General features: G+C 43.6%; 1 protein-coding gene across 1 annotated transcript in view; it reads left to right on the forward strand.

The window, feature by feature from the left end:
• Positions 1–2559: 2559 nt before the first annotated feature.
• BCR (BCR activator of RhoGEF and GTPase) overlaps positions 2560–23583 on the forward strand; it is a 99868-nt gene continuing 78844 nt past the window's right edge. The window contains exon 1 of the mRNA XM_056504352.1: positions 2560–4722. Coding sequence (XP_056360327.1) covers positions 3216–4722 — 1507 coding nt within the window. The 5' untranslated portion in view covers positions 2560–3215. The remainder of the gene's footprint in view (positions 4723–23583) is intronic.

Below are 23583 nucleotides of genomic sequence, written 5' to 3' on the forward strand. Positions count from 1 at the left end.
TTATATTTACATAGGTCATGGGATTCAGAACTTTCTGAATCCTGTTGTTTCCCAGCTCGGGTTTACATTGCAGTGGAACTGGAGTCATTTCTCCTTTGAATAAATCTGTACCCCTCTGTGTGTTTTCAGCTTCCCATCAATAGTTAGAGGTTCTAATGTAACACATTGGTGAGTGAATGCCCTGAACACTCCATATCACATCTCTGAACGTGCTAGTGAAAATCGGATGTTTAGCAATTTGTAGGAGATTATGTATTTGGTGGTGGAGAGGGTTGATCACTTTCCTATACTTTTGTCCTGAAAGTTGTTCTCACAGTGAGAAATTGCCATTGTTTGAATTTGGAGAAGGAGAGATCTTTTTTCACCCCGAGTTCGTAGAATGATTTAGACTGATGGGACTTCCCAAGACCTGTCAGCTTTGTCAAACTACCAAGAGTGCTGGTTTGTGTTAAGAAAAATACGATTTTTTTAGTTTCTGCCACATATTAGTCAGAAACCGTGTTTTATTTCTCAGTTTAAGAGATCAGCTTATGTCGTAGGGGTTTGGGGCGTTTGTTTGTTTGTTTGTTGTGTCCTCAGAAAACCCGCGGTTCTTCCGCGTGGGATGATGCTGAAGAGAAGTTCTCGAGTGGCAGCTGGAGAGCTTTACCCAGAGCCGAGGGCTCCTCTTCCCACCAGAGGGAGCCCGGCGGTCACTGAGGATCAGCTCGGGAGCGCTTCGCGATCTCTCGCCGGCCAGCAGAGGGGATGTGCCGGGCAGGCTGGCCCGGGTTTACCCCTCATCGCAGATTCTCAGTTTCAAATCACAGGTATGTGTCTGCCACCGGAGTCTTAAAGAAATTCTGAATCCGATTAAAATACTGCTCTGTTCAATGCATAAAGTATCAGCAAAAATTCAGAGAACACTTCAATTCCCAGTGGAATTCCTGGAGTTGTGCTACCTCAGTAGATAAAGAGGGTGTAGTTGTTTAACAGTATTATTCACTAAAAGGTAAGTGTGTACACAGAAATCCCTCATGTGACTCATCCAATTCTTACTCTTCTGTATGAATTCAGAACATATCCCAGTGATGTCACATATCTGCCATTGTTCATAACCATGCCAGTACAATCTTATTATTTCTAGAAACACATTGCATGTCAGAATTTTGTTGGCCAAACTGTCACTAAGCAAGCAAATAGTATCAATGGAGAAAAGGCTTTTTATTTTTATTTTTTTTTATTTTTTTTTTTTTTTACATTTCTGTGACAGATTGAGACATCTTGAGAGATTTATAGAGTTATTTATTAAACATATAGATTTTATTATGATTTAGGTTATAATCTGTTTTCCATATAGGTCAGCCAATGCCTGTTACGTGTTAAAAGCTGAGGAAACAAGTGCAGGAAAAGCAGTTAAAACCAGGAAACAAAAACCAAGAGGGATGAACAATGCAAAAGTGAATACATGAGTAGCCATTTGTGATATAGCTGAAAATACTGCAAAATATTTTGATTCACGTATAAAAAACCATGGAGAGGAAAACTGTTTAATGAATTTTGAAACAGTACATATCTCAAAGGTAAGAAAGCTACTCCTGTGGAGTTGTGCCTTTCATTCCTATGGGATTTTATTAGTTCTTGTCAGGGTTATATCCCACTCTCTTTTCTAGCAAAATGTATTAGAAAAGATATGCTTCACCATAAAGATGAAAGAAACAGTTTTATGGGGGATATGAGGGGTACATATCACCTTTTCTTGTCCTCCAAACAGGCAAGATGGAACTCTGGTTGCATTTTTTACCCTTTTTTCAGAGGCTGAATTAATACACAAAAAGGGCACATGCCTTAAGCAAGGTTAAGAAGGAAGTGTGATGGTGTGATTTCAGAAAGGAAACAAACCCCAGCAGCCAGAATTCTGTTTAAATCATTTGCCACCCTTCACCCACAGGTGAAGTGTGGGACTGGGGCTAAATAATATACAGGACAAAAGTGAGACTAACGCTCAAATAAAGCAGGCTTTTTTGTCAGTATCAGTTATTTTGGAGTACCAGTTGCCCATCTCAGAAATCCAGCCTGTCATTTATTGGTAAGGAAGGTAGGACTGAGGGAATGACAAGCCTGCTGCTACCCAGCATTCACATGAGCGGAGGAAAACGACCTTTGAAGGTGAGCTGCATCTGTGCCTGGGGGGAGAGCCTTGCTGTGAACACAAGAGAGAGCAGAGAGACGTGCTGGATTTACACATAATAGATGAGGGCATGGCTGTATGGACGGGAAGGGATACCTCCCTGTGCACACAGGGCTGTGTGCACGCTCTTAACCAGGCTCAGCTCTGGTCATGTCTGCACGGTGCGGTGATGATGCCCAGGCCTGTGGCTGTAAGGGCGAGCGGGCGGGACCGCTCCCCACTTTGCCTTTGTCTGGCAGGCAGCCGCGGGGAAGGCGCTGGGTCCCCCGGCCCGGCCGGCCCGGCTGCCCCTTTAAGAGGCCCCAGCGCCGTGTCAGTGCCTACGCCGGGCGCTCCCCTCCCCTTCCGCAGCGCCGCCGGAGCCGGGCCGCGATGGGCCGCGGCGGGCAGCGGGGGCCGCGCCGCCGGGGGGGCTCCCGCGGGGCCGCGCCGCGCTCGGGCAGCGCCGGGTAGCGGCGGAGCTCGGCCGGGACGCGCCGCCGCATCGCCGCCCCGCGCGGGGACCGAGCGCGCCCCGAGCGCAGCACAATAGCCGGGAGGAGGAGACAGGGAAAGGGGCAGGGGGAGAGGAGGAGAGAGAAAGAGAAAGCACAACACGGGGGCTGCCGAGGCAGCGCTGAGCGGAGGGCTCCGGAGCGTGGCCGCGCCGAGGACCGTGCCCAGGACGGCGGCGACAGGAGGTGGGTGGGGGGCGATATTTACCTTCCCTCCCCCGCCCCGAGCCCGCTCCTTTGTCCACGCGCTTTGAAGTGCCGGGCCAGCGCCGGGGTGGGAGCATTGTTGTTCGCCAGCAAACGATCAGTCATGCCGGGGAGAGACTAGCGAGCGTACGCGGGGCTGGGGCCGGCAGAAGCAGACGGAGACGGGGAGGAGAGAGGATTGCTGCCTGCCTCCCAGTGCCCTGCATGGACCGCGAAAGAGACGCGCTGAGTTGACCCTGCCCGAGCTGTTTCTGCTTCTACATGTGAGATCCGGTTGGTTTTTTCTTTCCACCTCTTTCTCTCCAGCCTCCTTCTCGTATTCTCCACTTACTCCCGTATGCAAAATGGTGGACCCTGTGGGGTTTGTAGAGGCTTGGAAAGCACAATTTGCAGACTCTGAGCCTCCTAAAATGGAGCTGAAATCCGTGGGAGACATTGAACAGGAACTGGAGATGTGCAAAGCATCTATCCGGAGACTGGAGATGGAGGTTAACAAGGAGAGGTTCCGCATGATTTACCTGCAGACTCTTCTGGCAAAGGAGAAAAAAAGCTATGATAGACAGAGATGGGGTTTTAAACGTGTTTCTCAGTTGCCTGAAGGGGGTGCAGAGCAGCAGATCCAGGACCTGCATCATCACCAGTCTGCTGACCAAGACGAATATGAGAAAAGCAAGTCACATCATGGGGAGGAAAAGTTCAAACCCAGGATACCCTCTATGCGGAAGCTGTCAACCCAGAGTGATGGCTCAGACCTGTCACCTTTGGACAGCCCCCACCATGGAGAAGGAGAGCAGGACAGGTGTAAGTACTATGGAGAAGAGAAGCTGAAGAGAGTTGTAGAAGACATGGAGAATCGCTGTGATACAGATGGCTCTCCTTCAAAACACAGATCGACTTCCACTCGCAGATTGGTGGGATCTGCTGAGAAGGAGGGATCCTTTGAACCTAAGGAGAGAGGGAACAGCAGTGTGGCAGCCCTAAGGTCCAATTTTGAGAGAATGAAAAAGGTTAATTCACATTCTTCTGGAGATAACAAGGATGTTGTTGAAAAGCCCTTTTATGTGAACATGGAGTATCATCATGAGAAGGGTCTAGTAAAGGTCAATGATAAAGATGTTTCTGATAAAATAAGCTCCCTTGGTAGCCAAGCCATGCAAATGGAACGCAAAAAGTCTTTGCATTCCCTCCCTTCTAACATGGTACCCAGCTTCAGCGAGTTCCAGAGGCCTGCCTATAGGGGGAGGTCCTCAGAGAGCAGCTTTGGCTATGATGGAGAATATGAGGATGCTGAACTGAACCCCAAGTTCCTTAAAGATAACCTGATTAGTACCAATGGCAGCAACCGCTCACCTTGGCAGCCCATGGACTTTCAGCCGTATCAGAGTATCTACGTTGGTGGGATGATGGGGGAAGGAGAAGGGAAAGGACCTATTCTGCGAAATCAGGGCCCACCTGACCAGGAAAAACATCTCACGTGGCCCAGGAGATCTTATTCCCCCAGGAGTTTTGAAGATATTGGAGGAGGATACACTCCTGATTGTAGCTCTAATGAGAACCTTACCTCCAGTGAGGAGGACTTCTCCTCAGGACAGTCCAGCCACGTCTCCCCCAGCCCCACCACGTACCGCATGTATCGGGATAAAAGCCGCTCCCCCTCGCAGAACTCTCAGCAATCCTTCGACAGCAGCAGCCCCCCAACCCCCCAGTCTCAAAAACGGCACCGGCAGCAGCAGGTCATCGTGTCTGAGGCCACTATTGTGGGTGTACGAAAAACAGGACAGATCTGGCCAAGTGATGGAGATTTGCCTTCAGGGAGATGTCACCAGGACAGCTGTTTCCACGGGGATACAGGTGTGTACCAGCTTTTTGTTTAGTCTTTCTATGTGTAGAGCAGGGAATGGCATTGTGGAAATGAATGGGAGACCCTGGGTGAATCACTGAGGGGACAACTGTTTCATGTGAGAATTCTGTGTTTAATTTGTAGTTTTACTGTTTTAGGAAGATTCTACAGAAGTATATGTCAGACTGCATTTTAGGAATTCAATCTGGATTCCCAGACGGGTTGATTCAGGCTTCTCTTGAGAGGGTCAATGGAGTCCCATGTTAATAATTTCTTAAAGTTTCAGTCTGAACACTGAGGTAAAAAGGGGCCAGAGCTTCACCAGATATTCACCATCTGTGGTGAATAAACACCATGTTTATTCCCTCTCTCATATTTGTGCACTATGGAGCAGTTAAACTCTACCTCAGCAGTGGTAGTGTGCCAACAAGCCACAACCTGAGGGTTTTGCCAGAGCTTTACTGATAATGATGCTGCTCCCACAGTCTTGTTTTTTCCTGCCTGTATTAATTACAGTGCTAGTTTCTCGTTCTGTCTCGTGTCAGCCTTCAATTAGAGTTGATTGGAAGTGATGATTGTGTATCTCAGTTCTTGGAGCTTTCTGCTATTGCTGAGTGAAGGAAGGACTTGGAATATCAGGGAGCCCTGAGGGAAAAATGTTAACTAAATTTCAGCAGAAAACAAACTTTTCATTTGGGGAAGAACGGGCAATGTTTGAACCCGTTCTGGTGTAAGTCATTCAGGCACGCAGGTGTGTCTGTGGAATCACAGTGAGTTTATAAGTGGAAGAGGTATACAAGGAATTATATTAATTCAGATGGATTTTATGTGGATGTCTGAACCTATTTAGCAGGGTGAGGCATGTAACGTAAATAGTATCTTGTGCTAACACCAGTAGTTTCCTCTGCAGTAAATGAAAATCAAATCCAGGAATGAGGAGAATAGGAATATTTGTTTCCTATTGACAGATTTCTTTAATTACAAATCTGTGAGTTCTCTCGTGGGCTTTCTTTGTCTCTTTCAATCTCTCATTTTAATAAGGGATTAACGTGTTATTTGTCAATGGGACCAAATTCCTGTAGTAGTGGGTGAATTCAGAGGCCTGTCAGAGATGTCACTTTCTCAGATTGTCAGAGTTTGCTCTATTCTCAAAAGAATAATTTTGCTCGGAGGAGATGCCTGGTTTTACTTTCCCTGCTGATTGTTTTTGTCAGCAATACTTTTGGGAGCAACAATGGAGGGAGAACTCTTCTGTGCCCTGGTGCCATCCTCTTCCCCATTGTATTATTGGAAAGCTGGACAGTTGTAGTGGATGTTCCATGTACGTGGAAGCTCTGCACCTCCTCACAGTGACTTATCCCTTATCAGATTTGAGGTTCATCCCTGTTTTCTCTCTGGGACTGCTGCATTCTTCCTGGGTTTTAGGGGAGAGGCTGAGTTTTGTGCTCATTTGAACTGAGCTCAGCCATCTGTCTCTGCTCTTGTTTACTGATGCTCTTTAGATGACTGGGAAGCCTCCTGGCAATTTCGGTTTTTGCAGAAGGAAACAAAGGGGTAAAAATAACAAAGGTTGATAAAGCTTGAGGACAAATTCAGCTTTCAAAAAGGCAATAGGTAATTTTTGTTTTAAATAATTTAGCTGGGATGCAGTGATTAAAAAAAAGCAGCTGAGAAGTCAGAACACTTACAATTTCTAGATGCGCTGGAAAGCTTTGTGTCGTGTTCCTAAGGATGACCACACATTGCAGGCAAGGACAGAATGTAACTGATCCACCTTCTGCTTTCCTCAGCTCAGGGGGTGACATGGCAAGCTTAGCAGGAACTTTCACCAGATGGCTAATCAGTGCTGTCTTGCACATTAGCTGGTGGCAACTTTTTACTTAACCGAAAAGGCTTATGCCTTCAGGAGAACTGTGTTTCTGATTAATTCCTACTGAGCATCATTTTATAGGAATTTTCTTTCCTTCCCAATTGGCATGAATTTTGATCTGAAACCAGTTGGCAGAACCTCCTTTTCATAAAACACACAAAAGGCTTGAGAGATCACTGTGTGATTATCTGGCTGGCTCCCATTCCCAGCTACCCTGCTCTGATGAGGGCTGTTCTCCATGACTGTGTGATATCAAAGCCAGACAGATTTTCCAGCACCTGTGGTTCAGTCACTGCTTCTGCCAGGCTTCCCTAAAGTTTTGCTTGAACAAAGTGCAAGTTTGAATCACAGTAGGTTCTGGCCAGCCTTAATGTTAATTAGCATCAAGTGGGGTTTATTCAACAGTGCTTGACTTCCCTGTGTATTCATATTTTTCTGTGTTTTCTGGCTTTGCCTTTGGTCACTCTTCCCATAGCAATGCTGAGTGTGCTGTGGACAGGTGCAATGTGAAATTTCCATCTGGATCTCTCCCAGTGCACCTTGAGCTTGGCCAGCAGATGCTGTTCTGTCCAAATTATTTCATGAGTTCACAGTTAAGTGATGTTTTCCTGATTTTATATTACAAAAATAGGATGTAACTCCTAAGTGGATGGGGTCTGAGCCAGAATTTGAATCTGTGTTTTTGGAGGTGGATTATGAAAAATCTTAAAGCAGACTAAGGTGTAGTAAGCTTTCAGTTTTTTCCAAGAAGCAGCATGAGAGCTTCAGGGTTGAGATTTGGTAATAGCTGTACTTTCTATTAAATGTACTTAATGGAGCCTGGGCAAAGATATTGATATTAGGATTAATTATGTATCACTAATTTCCTGTAGTGGGAATAGAAAAAAAAAATCACATCTTAACTTTGCATTAAGCTTGAATATCTTTACTATGATTGTGAAGGAAGAACAAGATTTTTTAAATTCTGCCTTCTGTTAAACATTAAATGCAGAAATAGACATGAGAAAAGCCACTCATTGTCTGCTTAGGGTCAAGGGGAAGGTTGCACAGTACTGTTGTGGAATGATGAGATCTTGCAGTGGCCTCAGCTGGGACAGTTTTTAACTAACAGCAGTTTGTTAATGAAGAGCACACTGGAGCTTTGCTTGGTTTTAGAGCTTGCTGCATAAAATCAGTGTTTTCACTCTGTGTAAAATGATTTTATCTGTCTGCATAATAACATGGAAACTATCTAGAGTCCACATAAATAATATTTACCTGCACAGCTGCTTCCCTCAAGGTGCCCCAGGGGTAGTTTCTGTTCACGTGAGAAGACTTGGTGGTGCTCTGAGAGAGTCGTGCCAGGCTCTTTCTCTAGACAGCCACCAGCCACCACAGTGCTCAATATGAGGTCAGTTTGGGGATAGGTGTCATTTAATTCCATTGCAGTGAAGTTTTATTTATTTTAGCCTCTACTAAATGTGAGACTTCTGAATGTCCCTTTCTGGAGAGCATGGAACGTTCTCTATATTTTTAGTGAGTTTAATGTAGAGAGGAAAAAGAGCAGTGGAATTTATGCATGTGAGCTGCAAACCTCACAATTCCTGTTATGTCAGCAGAAGGCCATTTTAAAACTCCTGCTTACCTGGAGCTGTAGGTTCTTCAGGTTTCGTGTGTCTTAAATGCCTGACCAGATAGGAAACTATCTGAATTTCCTGCTTTTAAGGCAAACTTGCTGCTACTTATTTGTAAAGCCCCAAGAAAGCATGTAGTGTATCATCATGGAGGGACCTTGCTCTGTACCAGTATCTCAGGAAGCAGGTGTTTGCTTCCCTAGTTGTCTGCATCTTCTGAGATCTTAGACAAGTTTCTTAACTCTGCACTTCTTCCACCCAGTATTATATTCTGTAGATTTTAGTTTTGAGATGTAGTTTGAAAAGTTCTTGGTGGAATTTTGCAGACTCCTGAGGCAGCATGCCAGTGCTATTGCTGTTGTTCAGAAGCACAACTTCCCCTTTGAGCAGCTGAGGCAGACTTCAGTCCACTGTATAAAGATTCTTCCTTCTGAGGAGCTGAAATGTAGGAACTTTTATAATGTGCAGATTGCTTGTTGATTTTAAAGACCTGCTGGCCACAGGTCCTGCTTTCCATCTGTGACTTACATTGGATCAATAATGCAGTTTAAGTTTTTCTGATACTTGTTTAGTTTATTTTACTATTACTTCTTAAACATATTTTAATTATTCCCTGTGATGATCAGTGATTTCCTGGGAGCACTGGTGCCAAGATGCTGTTTAAATGCAACCCCTCACCCTGCCTTGCTTTTCAGCGATTTAGCAGCTTTTGAGATTTTGGAGATTATCAGGATGAGTGCACTACCACTCCCCTCTTCTTAGTCTGGGGGAGTGAAGAGCTCTCTCTCTCTTCCAGATTTCTCTTTCCCTCCAGCAGAGTTTAATGGAATCTATGGAGCTGCTTTATGTCTCCAGTGGCTATAGTGGACTCTGAAGTGTTTGTTTTGTTCCTTCTTCCACAGAGGCTTGCTAACATTTGCCTGAGGCCTACCAGAAGTAATAGCATGCAGGCAGATTTTATTTTTTCTTTTCTTAGGCTCACCCTAGATCAGGTACTTCTGCTGTCACAAAGCACCTGCCTTTGGAATGGGAGTGTAAACCAATCCATATAGTAGTTGTCTGGTAATGGGGAGCCCTGGAGACTGCTGGTGTCTCCTCATCTGGCTATTAAGCTCATTTTCATGGTCCATGACAGGGAGATCAGTGGGGCTGCCTTTCCTGTGGAGTAAGCAGAGAGCTGTGAATTCTGCAAGTATTGGGTCAGAAAGCTGCTTGCCCTCCCTGCAGCCTTACCAGCAGTTTCAAAGGGGTTTCTCTGGCAGTGGAAATGAGCTCACTTTGTGCAGCTGCCACTGCAAGAGAGCATGGGTCTACTGGAGGCAGCCTGTGGCTGGCTGGTGAAATGTATTACCAAGCTTCAAGTTTGGGAGTGGTGTAGGAACTCAGCCAGGACCAAGCAACACCAGAGCTACAGGATATCTGTGCAGCATCCATACTGTGATGAGCACAGAGTGGCATGCTGTGCTGGGCACAAAACAGTTGGACCCAGGTGATTCCAGCTTGGTGGTTCTGCAGAGCCAGGGGCTCGTGCTCTAAAGCTTTGCAGTGACTTCTGAAGTGATTTACTTGTATGTGTAGGTGATGGATTTAGAGCAGTGAATTTTATTGGTGAATGAAGTGCTTTGGTCTCCTGTGTCTTCTCATCTCTAGCAAAGCAGTTAATGGGTGTGGTTTTATTTCTGAAGATTTTTATTGTTTGGTGTAAGTATACATGACCCCATGTACAGACTTCCAGGGTGCAAAACTGGAACATCATGCTCTTAAATCTCATAGTTATGCTATTCAAGCTAATGCTGAGAAAAAGAAAGCTAAGAGCTTGCTAATTTCTGGAACTAATTGCTCTACCATTTTTCCTAAGTGCTGCCATTTGTCTAATATCTCTGGTTTGGATATTTGGATAAAATGTTAAGTACTGTATTCAGTCACTCCTTCATTGACAGCTTGCTTTTCACTACTGCCAGAAAGTTTCACTGAGACCTGAGAAAAAGTATAATAAAATGAGTTGACTGGAATGGCAAGGAGGCATTCGGAGTAACACATTTGGGATAAAAGAAAAATAAGGTTTAATTAGAAAATTTGCTAAGCCTTTAAGTGTGGGTTAGGAAATGTTTATTTTTGACTACTGGGCAGCACGCTGGAGCTGTATACTGACTCTTAAAAGAAATGTTGTGGGTGGGGGTGTGATTTGTAATCCAAATTTGGCTTTGCTGGCTATCTGAAAAAAGGGGCAACAAAGGAGGCCTAAGCCTATGAAGATTTGGGCCCCAGTAACAGTCTGGTAACAGTTCTTCTTCCAGTTCTAGCATATTTAGCAGTTTGCTCTCTCGTGCCCTTCCTTGCTCCCCAACCTCTTGGGGGTAAACAGTTGTCATGCAGAGACAAGGGGGACCTGTACTTCAGCTTCAAGGAATTTTGGAGGTCAGTCCATAAAGGTTAATGAGGTGAGACTTGGCAAGCTGTTTGAGAATTACTCCTTTTCAATTACCATAAGGAAGCATATTGCTGCTCATGAAAATCAGAGTGTTGATTGGAGGCACAGCTTATCTGGAGCTTGCTTTTCCCCAGAGAAACCAAGACCAGCAGTTTGGGGTTTTGCTTACTGTCTCCTCTTTGATTTGTTCTGCTCAGTCAGATAAGCATGGAAAGAATAATAAGGGCATGATCCTGTTCTTCCCCTGGTGAAATATCACTGGCTTTAGTAATCTTTTGCTGGCACATATTGAAAAAGAAATGGTGTTCCAGTCCAGGTTGAATGGCAGATGGATGGAGGGGTAAGCTGCAAGTGACTAGAGAAATGCTGGCATGGATTAGTTTGGGTGAGCTGCATGTGAATAAAGTATTTCCAAAACACCAATTTGAGTGTCTTGGGTTACAAAGCAAGTTTTGGCCAGCTCACTGATGACAAAGTGGATTGCTTTCCTGATCGTATCTTTAAATTACAAGTGATGTGAAAGTAGCCATAAGCTGCAAATAAATCCTTGAATGTTGGTCTGTCTTACTGCTGAGACAGTTTTACAAATCCATAACTTCTCCATTTTTTTTTTCCAAATTGTACTTTATGTATTCTAAACAGTAAGTGTCCTGTGTAAGACAATGTGTGTATTTTAGTCACAAAGTCTGGCTGCAGTTTGCAAATCTGTCTGTTACTAAAACAACAAAGCATGTCTCCCTCTCCCTTTTGTCTTCCTAAGTGCCAAAATGGTATCTCTCAGACCCTTTCTTAACCAGGTTATGGCTCATGTAGTAATCAGATTATTGCAAATGTAATTGGAGTCTCTGCTTTAGAGAAAGCTCTGGCCAAATGTGGCAGCTGGAGTCAAGTTAGTTGCTCATGGCTACACGGGTACTCAAGGAGTATATGTGTGAGAATCCACAAGGACTGCCCTGCAGGAAGAGTGAATTGCTAAAGTTTATTGTGTTGGTTTATACCATGAAATTGTGCCAGCTGGTATTACAGGCCTTGTGCATACATGTTACCTTCTATTGTTTTGTTATTTGCAGTCATTTCACCAATCTCTGTTACTACTGGATGGGGTGGGTTTTTTCAAAATTGTTTATTTTATCTTGTGGATGATAAGGATTCTTTTCCAGAAGGCTAGGTCCACCACAGCCTTCTTTCTTTTAAAAGTAATACATTTTTAAAAACTCTCAGAACTACCCCATCCTCTTCAGGAGTTCTGCACAAGTTCTGAAGTATCCAAAATCCCCAAATTACTTGCAGATTGGTCTGTGACAACAGCACAGTAGCAGCTATGGCAGGCTGCTGTGGATCACACAGTATTATCTGAAATCTAAGCAGGCAGCCCTTGCAGGGGGAGTTACTCAATAGTGAGTAACTTGTGTGCTTGGACTCCAACTCCTCTCCTTGAGGTGTGGAGAAGTTCACTGTGCAGCCTTGGCTCACTGTGTGTGTTTACTTATGAAGAATTTCAGAATATTCTGGACTCCACACTGAAATGCAGCCACTTCTCTGGTGGGGTATTTACCAGCTATTCTGTTATCAATGATTACGTACTCCCTTGGCTGCAGAGCTAAGGAAGGAGTGCCCGTTTGGAACCCACGAGATGGGTGAGGCTGGAGCAGGCTGTTGTTAGGACAGTTTTAAGAAACCCAAGACACAAAAAGCCACCAATACTCAACAAATCCCTCAGCTACCTACAGTCCCATCAGTCTGTTACTTTGAAATGGGCCAGCAGCTTCCTAGAGCAATGTGTTCTGAAGGAAAATACCTTGTTCCCTAGAGCATCAGGCTCCAAATGTATTTGAGCTGCTAAAAAGTGAATGTAATTGGTCTGTTGTCACTAGGGAGGTGTCCCATACAAACACAGTGCTGATTTGCTGCAGTGAAGTTACATGGCAGGGTATGACTGCCCAGCAAGGCAGCCCCTGGCTGGGCTCAGGGCTTCCCAAAACAGTTTAGATTATGGTACTTGGAGTGAGCCAAGGCACAGAACACTTGTTTCTGTGACTGTTAGTCCAGCTGCCTCAGTCCATAATTCACTGCCTCATCTTCCCTTCTGTTTCCTGCTAGTCTAGAGCTGCTCCGGAAATGTTTTTATGGTGGCCTGAAGTGACATTACAACATGAAGTTCCAGAAAATAGTGTGCTCAGAACAGTAGATCACTGTTGGAAGACTTGGATGTGTCTTCCCCTGTCACTGTCTGTCACTTCAATAAATTGTCCCCTTTGTTTGAGTCCTTTTAGGTAGAACAACTGTGGGGTCCCTTCCCTGGGTCGGACTGTTTTGCTTTGCACTCTCCTGAAGTGTTCACTGGAGCCCTCAGTCTGACAGGGATGAAGTCACTGACATCATTCTGAGAAAACACAGTAATGCCTCAACTGTCTTTGAGGAGATAATGAATATTTGGATGAATAAATTTGTCTTTGCCAGCTGTATCAATAACTTGTTTGAATTTCTAGATTAGCCAGCAGAGAATGTCCAGTTGCAAAATTCTGTTGCAGTTCTCCCACCCAAAATTAATTGTGAATACCAAAGCCAGTGCTTAGCTAGGATTATGTGTCTTGTATAGGTGATGGGCATCCTACAGTACATCAGTGGCTGCACTAGGAGCAGCACATTTTACAGTGCATTCCTTGTTTTACTTTTCTTTTTCTTGATTAGAAAGCTGACGAGTGAAATCTGAATTACAAGGAGGAAAAAGAATCTGACAAGCTGTTAGATGAAAATACTCTCTTTAGCCTGGGGACATACACCACTTCTCTAGTCCCAGTATTGATCATCTGTGGCTCCTGATATGGGGTAAATGGATATCAGGAAGAGAATGTTTTAGTCAAATCCAGAGTATTGTCTGAAAGGCTTCCTAAGCTGGAACAAGCATCTCTCAGCTCACATAACCAGGATCCTCAGGGGCCCTCAAGAGCTGCTTCTGACTGACAGAAAGCTGCTGCAGTTAGCATGAACAATACATTTGGCTTAACCTGGATAATTGTTTGGGTGAATCTTTTGTTCAGCCTTTTCTCCATTGGCATCTTTCCTGAGGAACTTACTCAGGGGAGTGAAGTTTACTGGATAACTCATTTGAGCTCTCCATTGTCTGCTGTTGCTCTCTTTGCCTTGAAACCTGTGACTGTAATGGGCCCAGAGGCAGATGCTGCTCTAACAGAACTCATGATAAGTGTGTGTCTGATCAGGTGAGGGGGCTGGTGTGTGGCAGGGAGGATTGTGTTTAGTCCTTGAGTATATCCAGAGGAGCCAGTGTGTGCTCAGCTCAACAGGGAACCTGGAAACCATTCGCTGTCTTACACTTAGTCAACAGTTCAGTTTTTTTCTGGCAGAAGGGCTGTTGGCAGGTCTGACTCTGGTGGTCCCCATGGTCTTTTCAGGTGATAGGGATCAAGAAAATTCCCTGGTTTTCATTTGGTGTTTCAGATGGTGTATTGAGCTACAGGCCTGACTGCTTTCTTGAATTGATCTGTACTGCATGACAGGGATAAGAGACTGATTGCAATTGAATTTTGAGACTGTTTACATGGTCTGGTGCTCTTGCCATTTGGTTGAGGGTTGGGTTCTGCTTCATATGAAAGCAGAAGGTTTCTCTTATGAATTTATATGCGGCCACAGTGAAGACAATTATTTTCCACATTCCTGTATTCTTAAGTGACGTTTTAACACACGATGCAGAAAATGCAGACCTGTCACTGCACCCATTTAGTCTTTGGAGGGTCACTTCCTCTGTTTGACTGGCTGAATTTCTTGAAGGTCCTCTTGAGCACAGCTGAGCAGTTCCACAAACCCATAAGGCTTTTCTTTTGTAGTTATTGAGAAACCACACTGCTTTGTATAGAAATATTTACATAGGATTTAAACATCACTTTGACCCTTCTTAATCCAAATTGATTTTGCAACTTCTGTATGCACTGAGAGAAATATGCAGTCACAGAGCTGAAGCCAACTTGCTTTTGTGTATTGCTAAAAGAGTCAGTGCTCTCAATAGGAAAAAAATATTAGGAAAGAAGGTATGCATTTGGAATAAGTAACAAGGAAGGAGCAAGAGAGCTTAACAAATTTAGGTTGGTTATTTTTTTGGCTTGGATTATTGTTTTTTTGTTTTATTTAATAGTTGAACACACCACTGGCTACTCTTGAGACCTCTAACAGGGTCTTGGAAAGACTTGCTTGACCTCTTGCTGATGCCAGGGGATTTCTAGTGTCTGTTTTGCTGTGAGTGAAGCTCCACAGCACTAGCTGTTTGTTTCTATGTAACTACCTGAACCAGAATTTACAAAGATACTTTGATTTTGAAGTTTGAGCTTGAGCTCTGACTTCAAAAGAGCTGATAGGGTCTTCACAGGCTTAGATTATAAATGTTTTAAAACTGACATGCATGCAGGTCATGCTGTTTCAGTAGCAATACTGATATGGCTGAGAGCTGGCTTAGAGCTGTGCTGGGCAGGCAGTTCAAAACTGTAATTTTGTTTTAAAGTTTCTTGTACCTCCTGGAGAGCTGTGTTAGCTGGCTATATGTATCTGCCATGCTTCCTGGTTAGGTGCTGTGGAAGCACAAATGTTATTTGGAAAGCATTTTTATTGAATATGTTTTTAGCCATCCTGTATCTGCCATCTTAAAGGGGAAAACAGCCCAGCAATGTTATAAAATGGTGTTTACTTCAAATATGTTCTTTCCTGTTTGCCCAGTCCTCTGAGCTAGGACTCTCTCAAAATGAGTTTTATTTAGATAGGGTTTTTCAGTATTCATGGAGAGAAAAATATGTCTCTGATGTCTCCAGAGTGTCTGAGACAGCAGCAGAAGGTGCCTTCCTTTCCATGGGCCATCACACCCTGCTGTGCTGGGGCTGTTCCAGGCACTGACCTGTCCTGTGTGCTCAGCAAACATGCCCTGGGCCTGACCTTGACTACCCCAAATTCACTCAGCCTTGAGCACTGACCTATACATAATTTGTTGTGGTCTCTGCTCACACTGAAACACGTACTAATGTGGTCTAAGCTCTGCTTTGTTCTGTGCTGATAGGTAAACATAATAAAATTTCTATTGCAGGGTTCCACATCTTCCTCCAATTAGTGTCCTCCATTTCAAAGCATTTTAGAAATCTCAGTATCTCCACTTAACAGATAATCAGGTCTCCTTCTTTGCTTTATATAAATATGTTCTGAATATATATGTGCACAAGAAGAATCTGAAAAGGAAGAAATTTTAACTTGAATCTTTTATTCTGTATATAGGTGTTTCAGGCTGGTTTCAATGTATGTGCAAATATGCACTGATGCAAAGATAGAAACAAATTTAGAGAGTTCTGCCTAAACTTTATAAGGAACTTCTCCCTGTACTTAGACCAACATCTGGTTAAGGAAGCATTCTGTTGCTAAAACTGGTTTTCATCATTAAAAGACACTTGCCATGTAGGGCACATTGAAACAGGCTTGTCTAATAGTCTTTAATAATTGGTTGCTTTGTGGCTGTGTTTTTTAGTTTGTAAGGAAATGAGTCATTTGCAAGTTTTTTTCCAAACACATGTAAAGAATGAAAAGGGAACTTAAAAAGAAAAACAGCCTTAGGTTTATAGCAAGCTTTTATCTTAATATAGTGATTTGCATAAATAAACTTGCAAGTGTGTTAATGAGGAAATATGCAGCTCAGTCTTTTGAGTTGTTGAAACTCAGAGTTTTAGCTGAATTTTGGTGAGCTCTAGTGTACTGGAATCAAATTTGCTGCATTTCTCCTGGATCATGCTTTAGTTAGTAAATTTATTAGCTTTCTCTATAGGTATATGTGTTTAGAAATTGGTTTATATCCATATTTAACTTTTAAAGGAAAATACTGTCAAAAAAGAGAACAAAACACAACGAAAAAACTGAGTTCTGTTGCTGCAGGGCTTGTCCTTTCATGGATTTATACAATTCATATGCTTGCTTCCACTATTCCTTTTTCTCTATTTAATTCTGTGTTCATATTAACTCAGTTTCTTCTCTAAATAAGTCAGTCCAGAATCTGGGTTTTTTGCCTGTGGCTGTGGTTGCTGCTTACGTGTTAATCTCTGGGTTTTCTTCTTCTTCTTTTTTTTGGTTTATTTGCTTAAAATTTGAAGCACTGAGCTGTCTTGTCTTACAACATGCATCTGTGTATGTCTTCCACTATTCTCGTATTATGCCCCTTGAGGCTAAATCTTGATTTAAATTGTCTCTGGTGCTAAAGCTTCGTGCTGTGACCTGCTGCCCTGTCAGTCGTGCCAGCAACTGCTCATTTCTAGGTCCATGCTGAGAACTGGATCAGTGAATTCATCTGTGGCATTTTGGGGGGTTTAGTTTGGTTTTTTTTCTGAGCCAAAATCAATCAAACAAAAATCGCAAAACTCACCCAACCAAAGCACAAAACCCCTCTAACCATGGATCCTAATCTATCCTCCTACAAATGTTGCTGATGGAGCAGTAGCTGATTGGGTTGTGTTGGGGCAGACAGACAATGCCATGAAAGACAATTTACACTTAAACCCCCAGTCCCTGGACACTGGGGCTGTTAATTCAAATAACAATTGAGTGTTAATGCTGAGAAATCTTGTTTAACTTCAGCAATTTCACTTATGACTATCCAGCTGCTTTGGGGTTTCACAGAGAGGTTTGGGGTGTCCTTTGAGCAGAGTACTTCTTTCCCAGGCAGATGCTTTGTTTCTGCTGCTGGGGGGAGTATGAATGAGTAAAAGCTGCCTGAGAGCTTGCAGGCATTTGAAATGGTTTTGTAGAATAAATCTAAGTGGAACACTAGGACTGAGAATGGGAGTACTTACAGTAAGTATTTGCAAGACAGACATGATGACATCCTGGTCTGTATGATTGACTCCCCTTCCAGTTGCCTATGTAAGTACTTTGTGGTTTTAATTATTACATCTGCAAATACATTGACTGGCTATGGAGTCAGGAGAAAATGGAAAAAAAGATACAGTTACTCAAAAGACTCGAAAATGTGACCAGCTTCTGCCAAAAGGTTGTTTAGGTCATAAATAATCTGGAAGGAGAACAGGGTGGATGCCAGGTCAGCACAGCTTTTAGAGGTGAGTGGATCCTTCAGTAACTTGTGTTTACTTTCTCAGGGTGTATGTGTGAGTGTTCATGGGCTAAGATTTTCATTTTTTATGATGTATTTACTGTAATGCGACATCTGTAGTATTACATCTTATAACTATGTGAATATTTTCCCTTGATGAGTGTTTTTGGGAAAGTGGAGTTTTAGAGGTCATTCTTAGTCCTTTTAAATTTGTTTATATTTGAAATATAAAATGTCATGTCCTGGCTTAATAATGCAACTAAGATTTCTGTCAAATGGTGTGATTTGCTTAAAAAGCTGAGTCTTGAACAAGGAGAGGGCAAAAGTCACCACCAGGAGAAAATGCACATCGCTTCCAGCATTGAAACATCTTTACAGTGTCTGTGTTCAGTTTTATTTTGAATGCTTACATGACTCCCAGATAAGACTTCTATTTTTACCTGTGTCTGCTGGCTCTGCAGAGATTTGTGAACCCTTCTGGCTTAGCTGAATTCCTGCCTGTGCACCAGCCAGGTGCTACATTTCTGGCTTCCAGCTTCTTTTGCTTTTTCTGTTCCTGTTCAGTCCACAAACATGGGAAAAAATGCCCCACCCTGCTGACTCATTGAGCCCAGAGCAGTCCCTATATTCCCAAAATAGGATTACTATCTGAGGCACTCTGGGCAACTCAGCAGAGCTGGGTCTGCTTCTCTTCTGTGGAACCTTTTAAAATAGCTGATTTCTTGTTCTTGGCTGTGTGCTCTGCCTCAGCCCCAAGGTGGTTTCCTTAGCTTGTATTCATTTAAAGGGCTTTTGCAACAAATACAACTGTTGTAGAAATCAACTGGTATGTAGAATAATCCTTTTAACAGGTTTATTCTGATACTCAGTTGGGTATTTAAGTGGATTTGACTGCATCGTTTAATATGTCCTTGAAGATGGCTCCAAATGAAACCTGTCAGAGTGTGTCCTATCTCTGTGCATACCAAGTGTGCCTGGGACATGTCAGCCAGTGCCGTAGGCAGTGGGGAGGAGCTGCTGTTTGTAGGGGAAAACTGGGAGTAGCAAACCATTCCTTCTGTTTAACACTGTGCTGTCTACAGCTCAGTCTCTCAGCAGTGCTGGGAAATCTCCTTGCTCTGCCAGGACTCAGCACTGTCTTACAAGGACAAACTCATGTTCTTTTGCCCATTCTTCTCCTCTCCTCCTTGCACAGCCTGCAGGTGTCCAGTGGCTCACCCCAGGGGCAGCTGCACTACTGAGTGCATCCCTTTAGCTTGACTAGCTTTGGGATCAAAGGGCTGTGTGAAGGCAAATATCAATTATTAATTCTCGGTTTTAAAAATACACAGTGACACACTTTTTCTCTTTGATTGAAGTAAACACTGGTCTACTTTCTGTCAGCAATGCTGTGCGGCCCTGTGGAAGTGCCTCAAGTTTTGAGTTCTTGCAAACAAGTGCAGCCTGGAAAGAGCCCTATTTGGCAGTGAAATAGTCAGCAAAATGCCTGGAAAAGAACATTATAACCTTGAGCACAGCCCTTTGGAATGTAGCAGGTTCCTGATAAGGCAAAAATTGGGTGGGTGAATGTTTTTCAGAGAAGCAGGCCTGGAGAAAGGAGTAGTGCTAAGGATGTTAGGAGTCATGTGCTTAGAAGGTCCTGGGTTTTGTTTCAAGTGGATTGAAATCTAGTTTAATAATATGAGAGTCTGTGAAACTTGTGATTAGGGTCAGTTATTTACTTTTAAAAGATTGACTTGTCATTTTATGTTGTAATGTGCTGAACTGGAGATTGGCTTAGAAAAAATGCACATAAGGATCCTAGACCTGACATGGGAATGGGGAGGAGAAAATTCAATCTGAGGTTTTCCGCACAGAAGAGGAAGGATACACACTGTTAAAACTGAGGGTCTGTTCTCCCATTGAGTTTGCTTAAGAAATCAACCAAGCCTTTAGCTGGAAACAATAAAGGAGACAGGAATTGAAAAAGTTGCATTTTTCCTGTGCTACAGGATTGACTGCTAGACTAACTGGCTTTTCTTATTTGCAGTTCTCCAAAGGCAGATCTGTATGTTGGGGGTTTTTGGATTGATGTTTGGTTGGGGGATTTTGTTTTTGTTTGATTTGGAGTTTGTTTGTTTTTTGTTTATGTTTTAATTGCTTAGAAAGGTGCATTTACTGTAAAGGTAAATTGTGTTTCAGAATGACTTACTAACCAGTAAGTTCCTGCCAGAACAGTACTCCCCTAAATTTTGAAGCCTTCCAGGTAGGTCTCATTAACATTCTCTTGCAAGATCAGTGAGAGAAGCTGGCGTGCTCAGCCAAGAATGCAGCTGTCTTGTGATCTGTGGTGTATTACCAAGCCTAGGAACTTTCAGTGTCTTCCTTGCAACAGCTTTGCCCAGGTTTTCACTGTGTGATTGCTTATTTATACCCTTTGTACCTAATAGTTTTTCCAAAACTCTGTTATTGTGTGCTCTGCTTTTTCTACAACTTTAAAAACTGAAGTTGCTGATGCTCTGAATCAGCAGCTCCCTAAACCAGTTCCTATGATGAGTCTGTTTACAGCAGTATCAAGAAATAAGGTGGTACTGTTCAAAGGAAAAATAAATACCCAGCCCTAGGGAATGTAGGTTTGAGAGGAGCAGTACCTCCACAGCTCTCCCTGCTGAGCTGAGCCCTCCTGCACCATGAGTTTGTTCCCCAGCATGGCCTTCAATCAGCACAGTGGCACACTGCTAGAGAGGACCACACCCTTTTTTAGCTGGTGTTGGGAGGATATCTGCCTTTCCTAATGCAATGAAAGGGACAGCTTGGTTTATGCATTGGGGAATTGCTTTTTTCTTCAGTGTTTTTTCTTCAGCCCAGCTGTGTGGTCTGAGCTGTCAGGTATTGAGCTTAGGATCTCCTGGTGCTTTGCTATGGTTTTAGTTGTCTTTTTCTTCACTGCTGAAATATGTTCATTTTTTGCAGTCCCATAAATTAAAGATTACTTCTGTATGGGAGCAGAAATGTATCTTCTCCAGGAGTGGCTGTGGCCATCTTAGATGCTGGTTTCTTTCCTTGTTGACATTTTTTGGTTGTGGTGTTTTTCTCCCATCTCAGTGACCTTTACTATTCTGGTATCCCTGGTGTCTGTGTGCCATGTGTGATTCAGTTCCATGTGTAATTAGTTTCCTCATTGGTGTTGATTTGTCTATGCTGAATCTAATTAAACCTTAATTGCTCTCTGATACCTGTGTAAGGATTCTTTCTGTGTATTATTTGCTGCTGCACAAACCCACACTTAAACTAGCTTAGCCATACCTTGAGCTAGCTTAAAACCACCTTTTATTTCAGAGTCTTTGTGTTCCTGTCTTAACACTTTGCTTTTTATCTTTCATTTCTCTCCATCTCTTGGCCATCATCTGCTTCTACTGCAATGCACTGTCACCTTTGGGGCAGCCCTGCAGTGTGACTGGGAGAGAGGAGGGTGGGAAGGTTGCAATTTCAGCAGCAGCCTTGGGGAACCCTAGAACCATGTGAACAGGAGCATGTGAACTCTAGGAGGGGGCTAATGGACTTGGCAGAGATGCTTCTGACTCTGCTTCTGCTAAAGCAGTTATTCTTTATCTTTCATAGAGAGCATGTGTGTTTGAGTATCAGGTGATGCATGGGAGTCAGGCTGCAGTAAAGAGAGAGCAAAGAGCTTTGAGATATCTGAAAAGGTGTTAAAACAGTAAAACTTCTCATTACCTACTCAAAGCCAGTTGTTCTGTTACCCTTAACCTTTGATAGCTTTGTATTTATTGTCCTCAGGGGTCACCTCTACAAGTTCCAGAAGAGCTGTGCTGAGGAGCAGTAGAGTTGTAGGAATACATTGCATGTGAGTTACTCAGTACAACCTTCATCAATAGAGTTTGTGAGACTGCTGCCAGCACATTGGGAAGCAAAGGCTTAAGGAAAGGGCAGCAGTTCTGTGCATTGCATCCTTCTAAATTGCTGCCAGACCCTTTGGGTTTTTTCTTCGACTGCCATTTCCCTAAAAATCACACATCCAGTGCTTAGGTGGTAGGGAGACAATGCCTACAAATCAACAGCATAACAAGCAAGAGTATCTGAGTTCTGTTGCTCTGCTTTTGTCTCTAAAAATGCCATGGCACCATTTCTAGCTTCAACATACAGGGAGGGGTTTTCCAGAACAAATTGTTCGTGATCTGAAATGGAGCAGCCAGAGGGGGGGTAAGGAGCTGTCACAAACCAGGATGAATAGGTTGCTTATCTGATCCATCCTGAAGTGTCTAATCTGTCACAGCTGTCAGAATCTGGGTATATGCTGGAGGATAAGCCATATCTACATAATGTCTTGGAGGGGGTGCAACAGAGAGGTGAGGCTGAGGGGGGAAGAGGTGACATTTAATCCCCTGCTTGCTGAACCCTAAAGGTTTGCTTTGTGTTGGTCTGCTCCCCTGCACTTCCCTCCTACTTTAATGGCAGTGCTGAATGACAAATGGAGGCAAAGCAGTGAAAACAGGAAACATAATCCCTTAAAAATAACTGGTGGGAAAGGAGGAAAGAAACTGTAAATAAAGGAACCCCTGCTTTCATGGGGCAGCTCCACAGAACAGCTACTTGCACGTCAACAAGAAGGAGCTGATATTGTCTGAGGTCACCAGAGAGTTCTTTTGTACTCCTGGAAGGGTGAGGAGGACCTAAAAGCAGGGGAGCTGTGGTCTGCTCTGTGCTGTTTTTTGTTGTTTGTTTTGGTTTTGTTTCTTTTTTAAAAGAAGGTGTAGAACCACTTGTCTTGACTGCAGTGTGAGGTTTGGCTGGGGTGTGATATATATTCACACGTTGTTGTAGGCTGCAGAAGCCCTCAGTTTTCTCTGGCTGTGAGAGGTGAGCCTGGCTGTATTGTCATTCAGTCCTGGGGAGCAGAAGGGGTGGAGGAGAGCTGGAGCTGTGTCTGCATAGGGAGGCAGCCATTTCCAGAAGTGAGGAGCTGCTCAGCAGGACCTGTGCTCCCTCAGGCTGGTTTTCTCACTTGGCTGTCTCTGGACCCTGGTTCTTGTTTCTACTATGTAAGAGAGGGTGGGAGTGTCACAGCTTTATTGCACACCCAGCAGGGTTACTGTTTGAGGGGTGGACAGAAGGAGTTGTGGTGGGCACAACAAAAATCACTTGGAGTTATTGTTACTGCTTGGAAAGGTTGAAGGCTCAAGATTTCCACAAAACTTGATTAAAAATGCCAGATAGAGGCATCCTACCAGTTCAGGTGGTTTATCTTTTGATACCATAGCTTTGGATAGGTGGATGGAATGCCTTCAGTGGGAAATTCTGGACGTTGGATGAAAATGAAGAAAGCAGAAAGGGGAATCTCTAGACCACTCTTACACCCTCTGTGAATAGCTGAGCAGCTTGTGGAGAACCTACTAAACTAAACTGGTAAACAAGATTCTGCTAGAGCCCAGCCTGCCCAGCTCCTGTCTCCTGATCACCTTACTGAGGACTGTAAAAGGCAATTTGCCTTCTGACTGTGCTGGTTCCTGTTCAAAAAAGGAAAGAAAGCCTGAAGGGAGTGGGACCCTTTGGTATGGCATAGGACAGTGAAAGAAACCACAAGACTGTTGAGGGGGATGTGCTTCACCTCTGCACCTCTATCATCTTTTTGTGGAAGATGAAGATTTTCTTGGTAAATGGTTCTGAATGTCACTTACTGCAAAGGGAGACCAAATCTCTGCCAGAATTACCTGGATGTATCTGAAATGCACCCTTTGGTAACTCCATTAGGAGCAGCCAGTGGCACTGCCCAGCTTGGGCTGTGTTCACATGTTCTAGTTAACTTTGGTTTGGATACCTTTCCTGAAGCAAGCTGGGCACAGCTTTCTTTTTTTTTTTTTCCCCTTAAATTTG

Source organism: Oenanthe melanoleuca, chromosome 15 (genome assembly GCF_029582105.1).
Source record: "Oenanthe melanoleuca isolate GR-GAL-2019-014 chromosome 15, OMel1.0, whole genome shotgun sequence".
Taxonomy (NCBI): Eukaryota; Metazoa; Chordata; class Aves; order Passeriformes; family Muscicapidae; genus Oenanthe; species Oenanthe melanoleuca.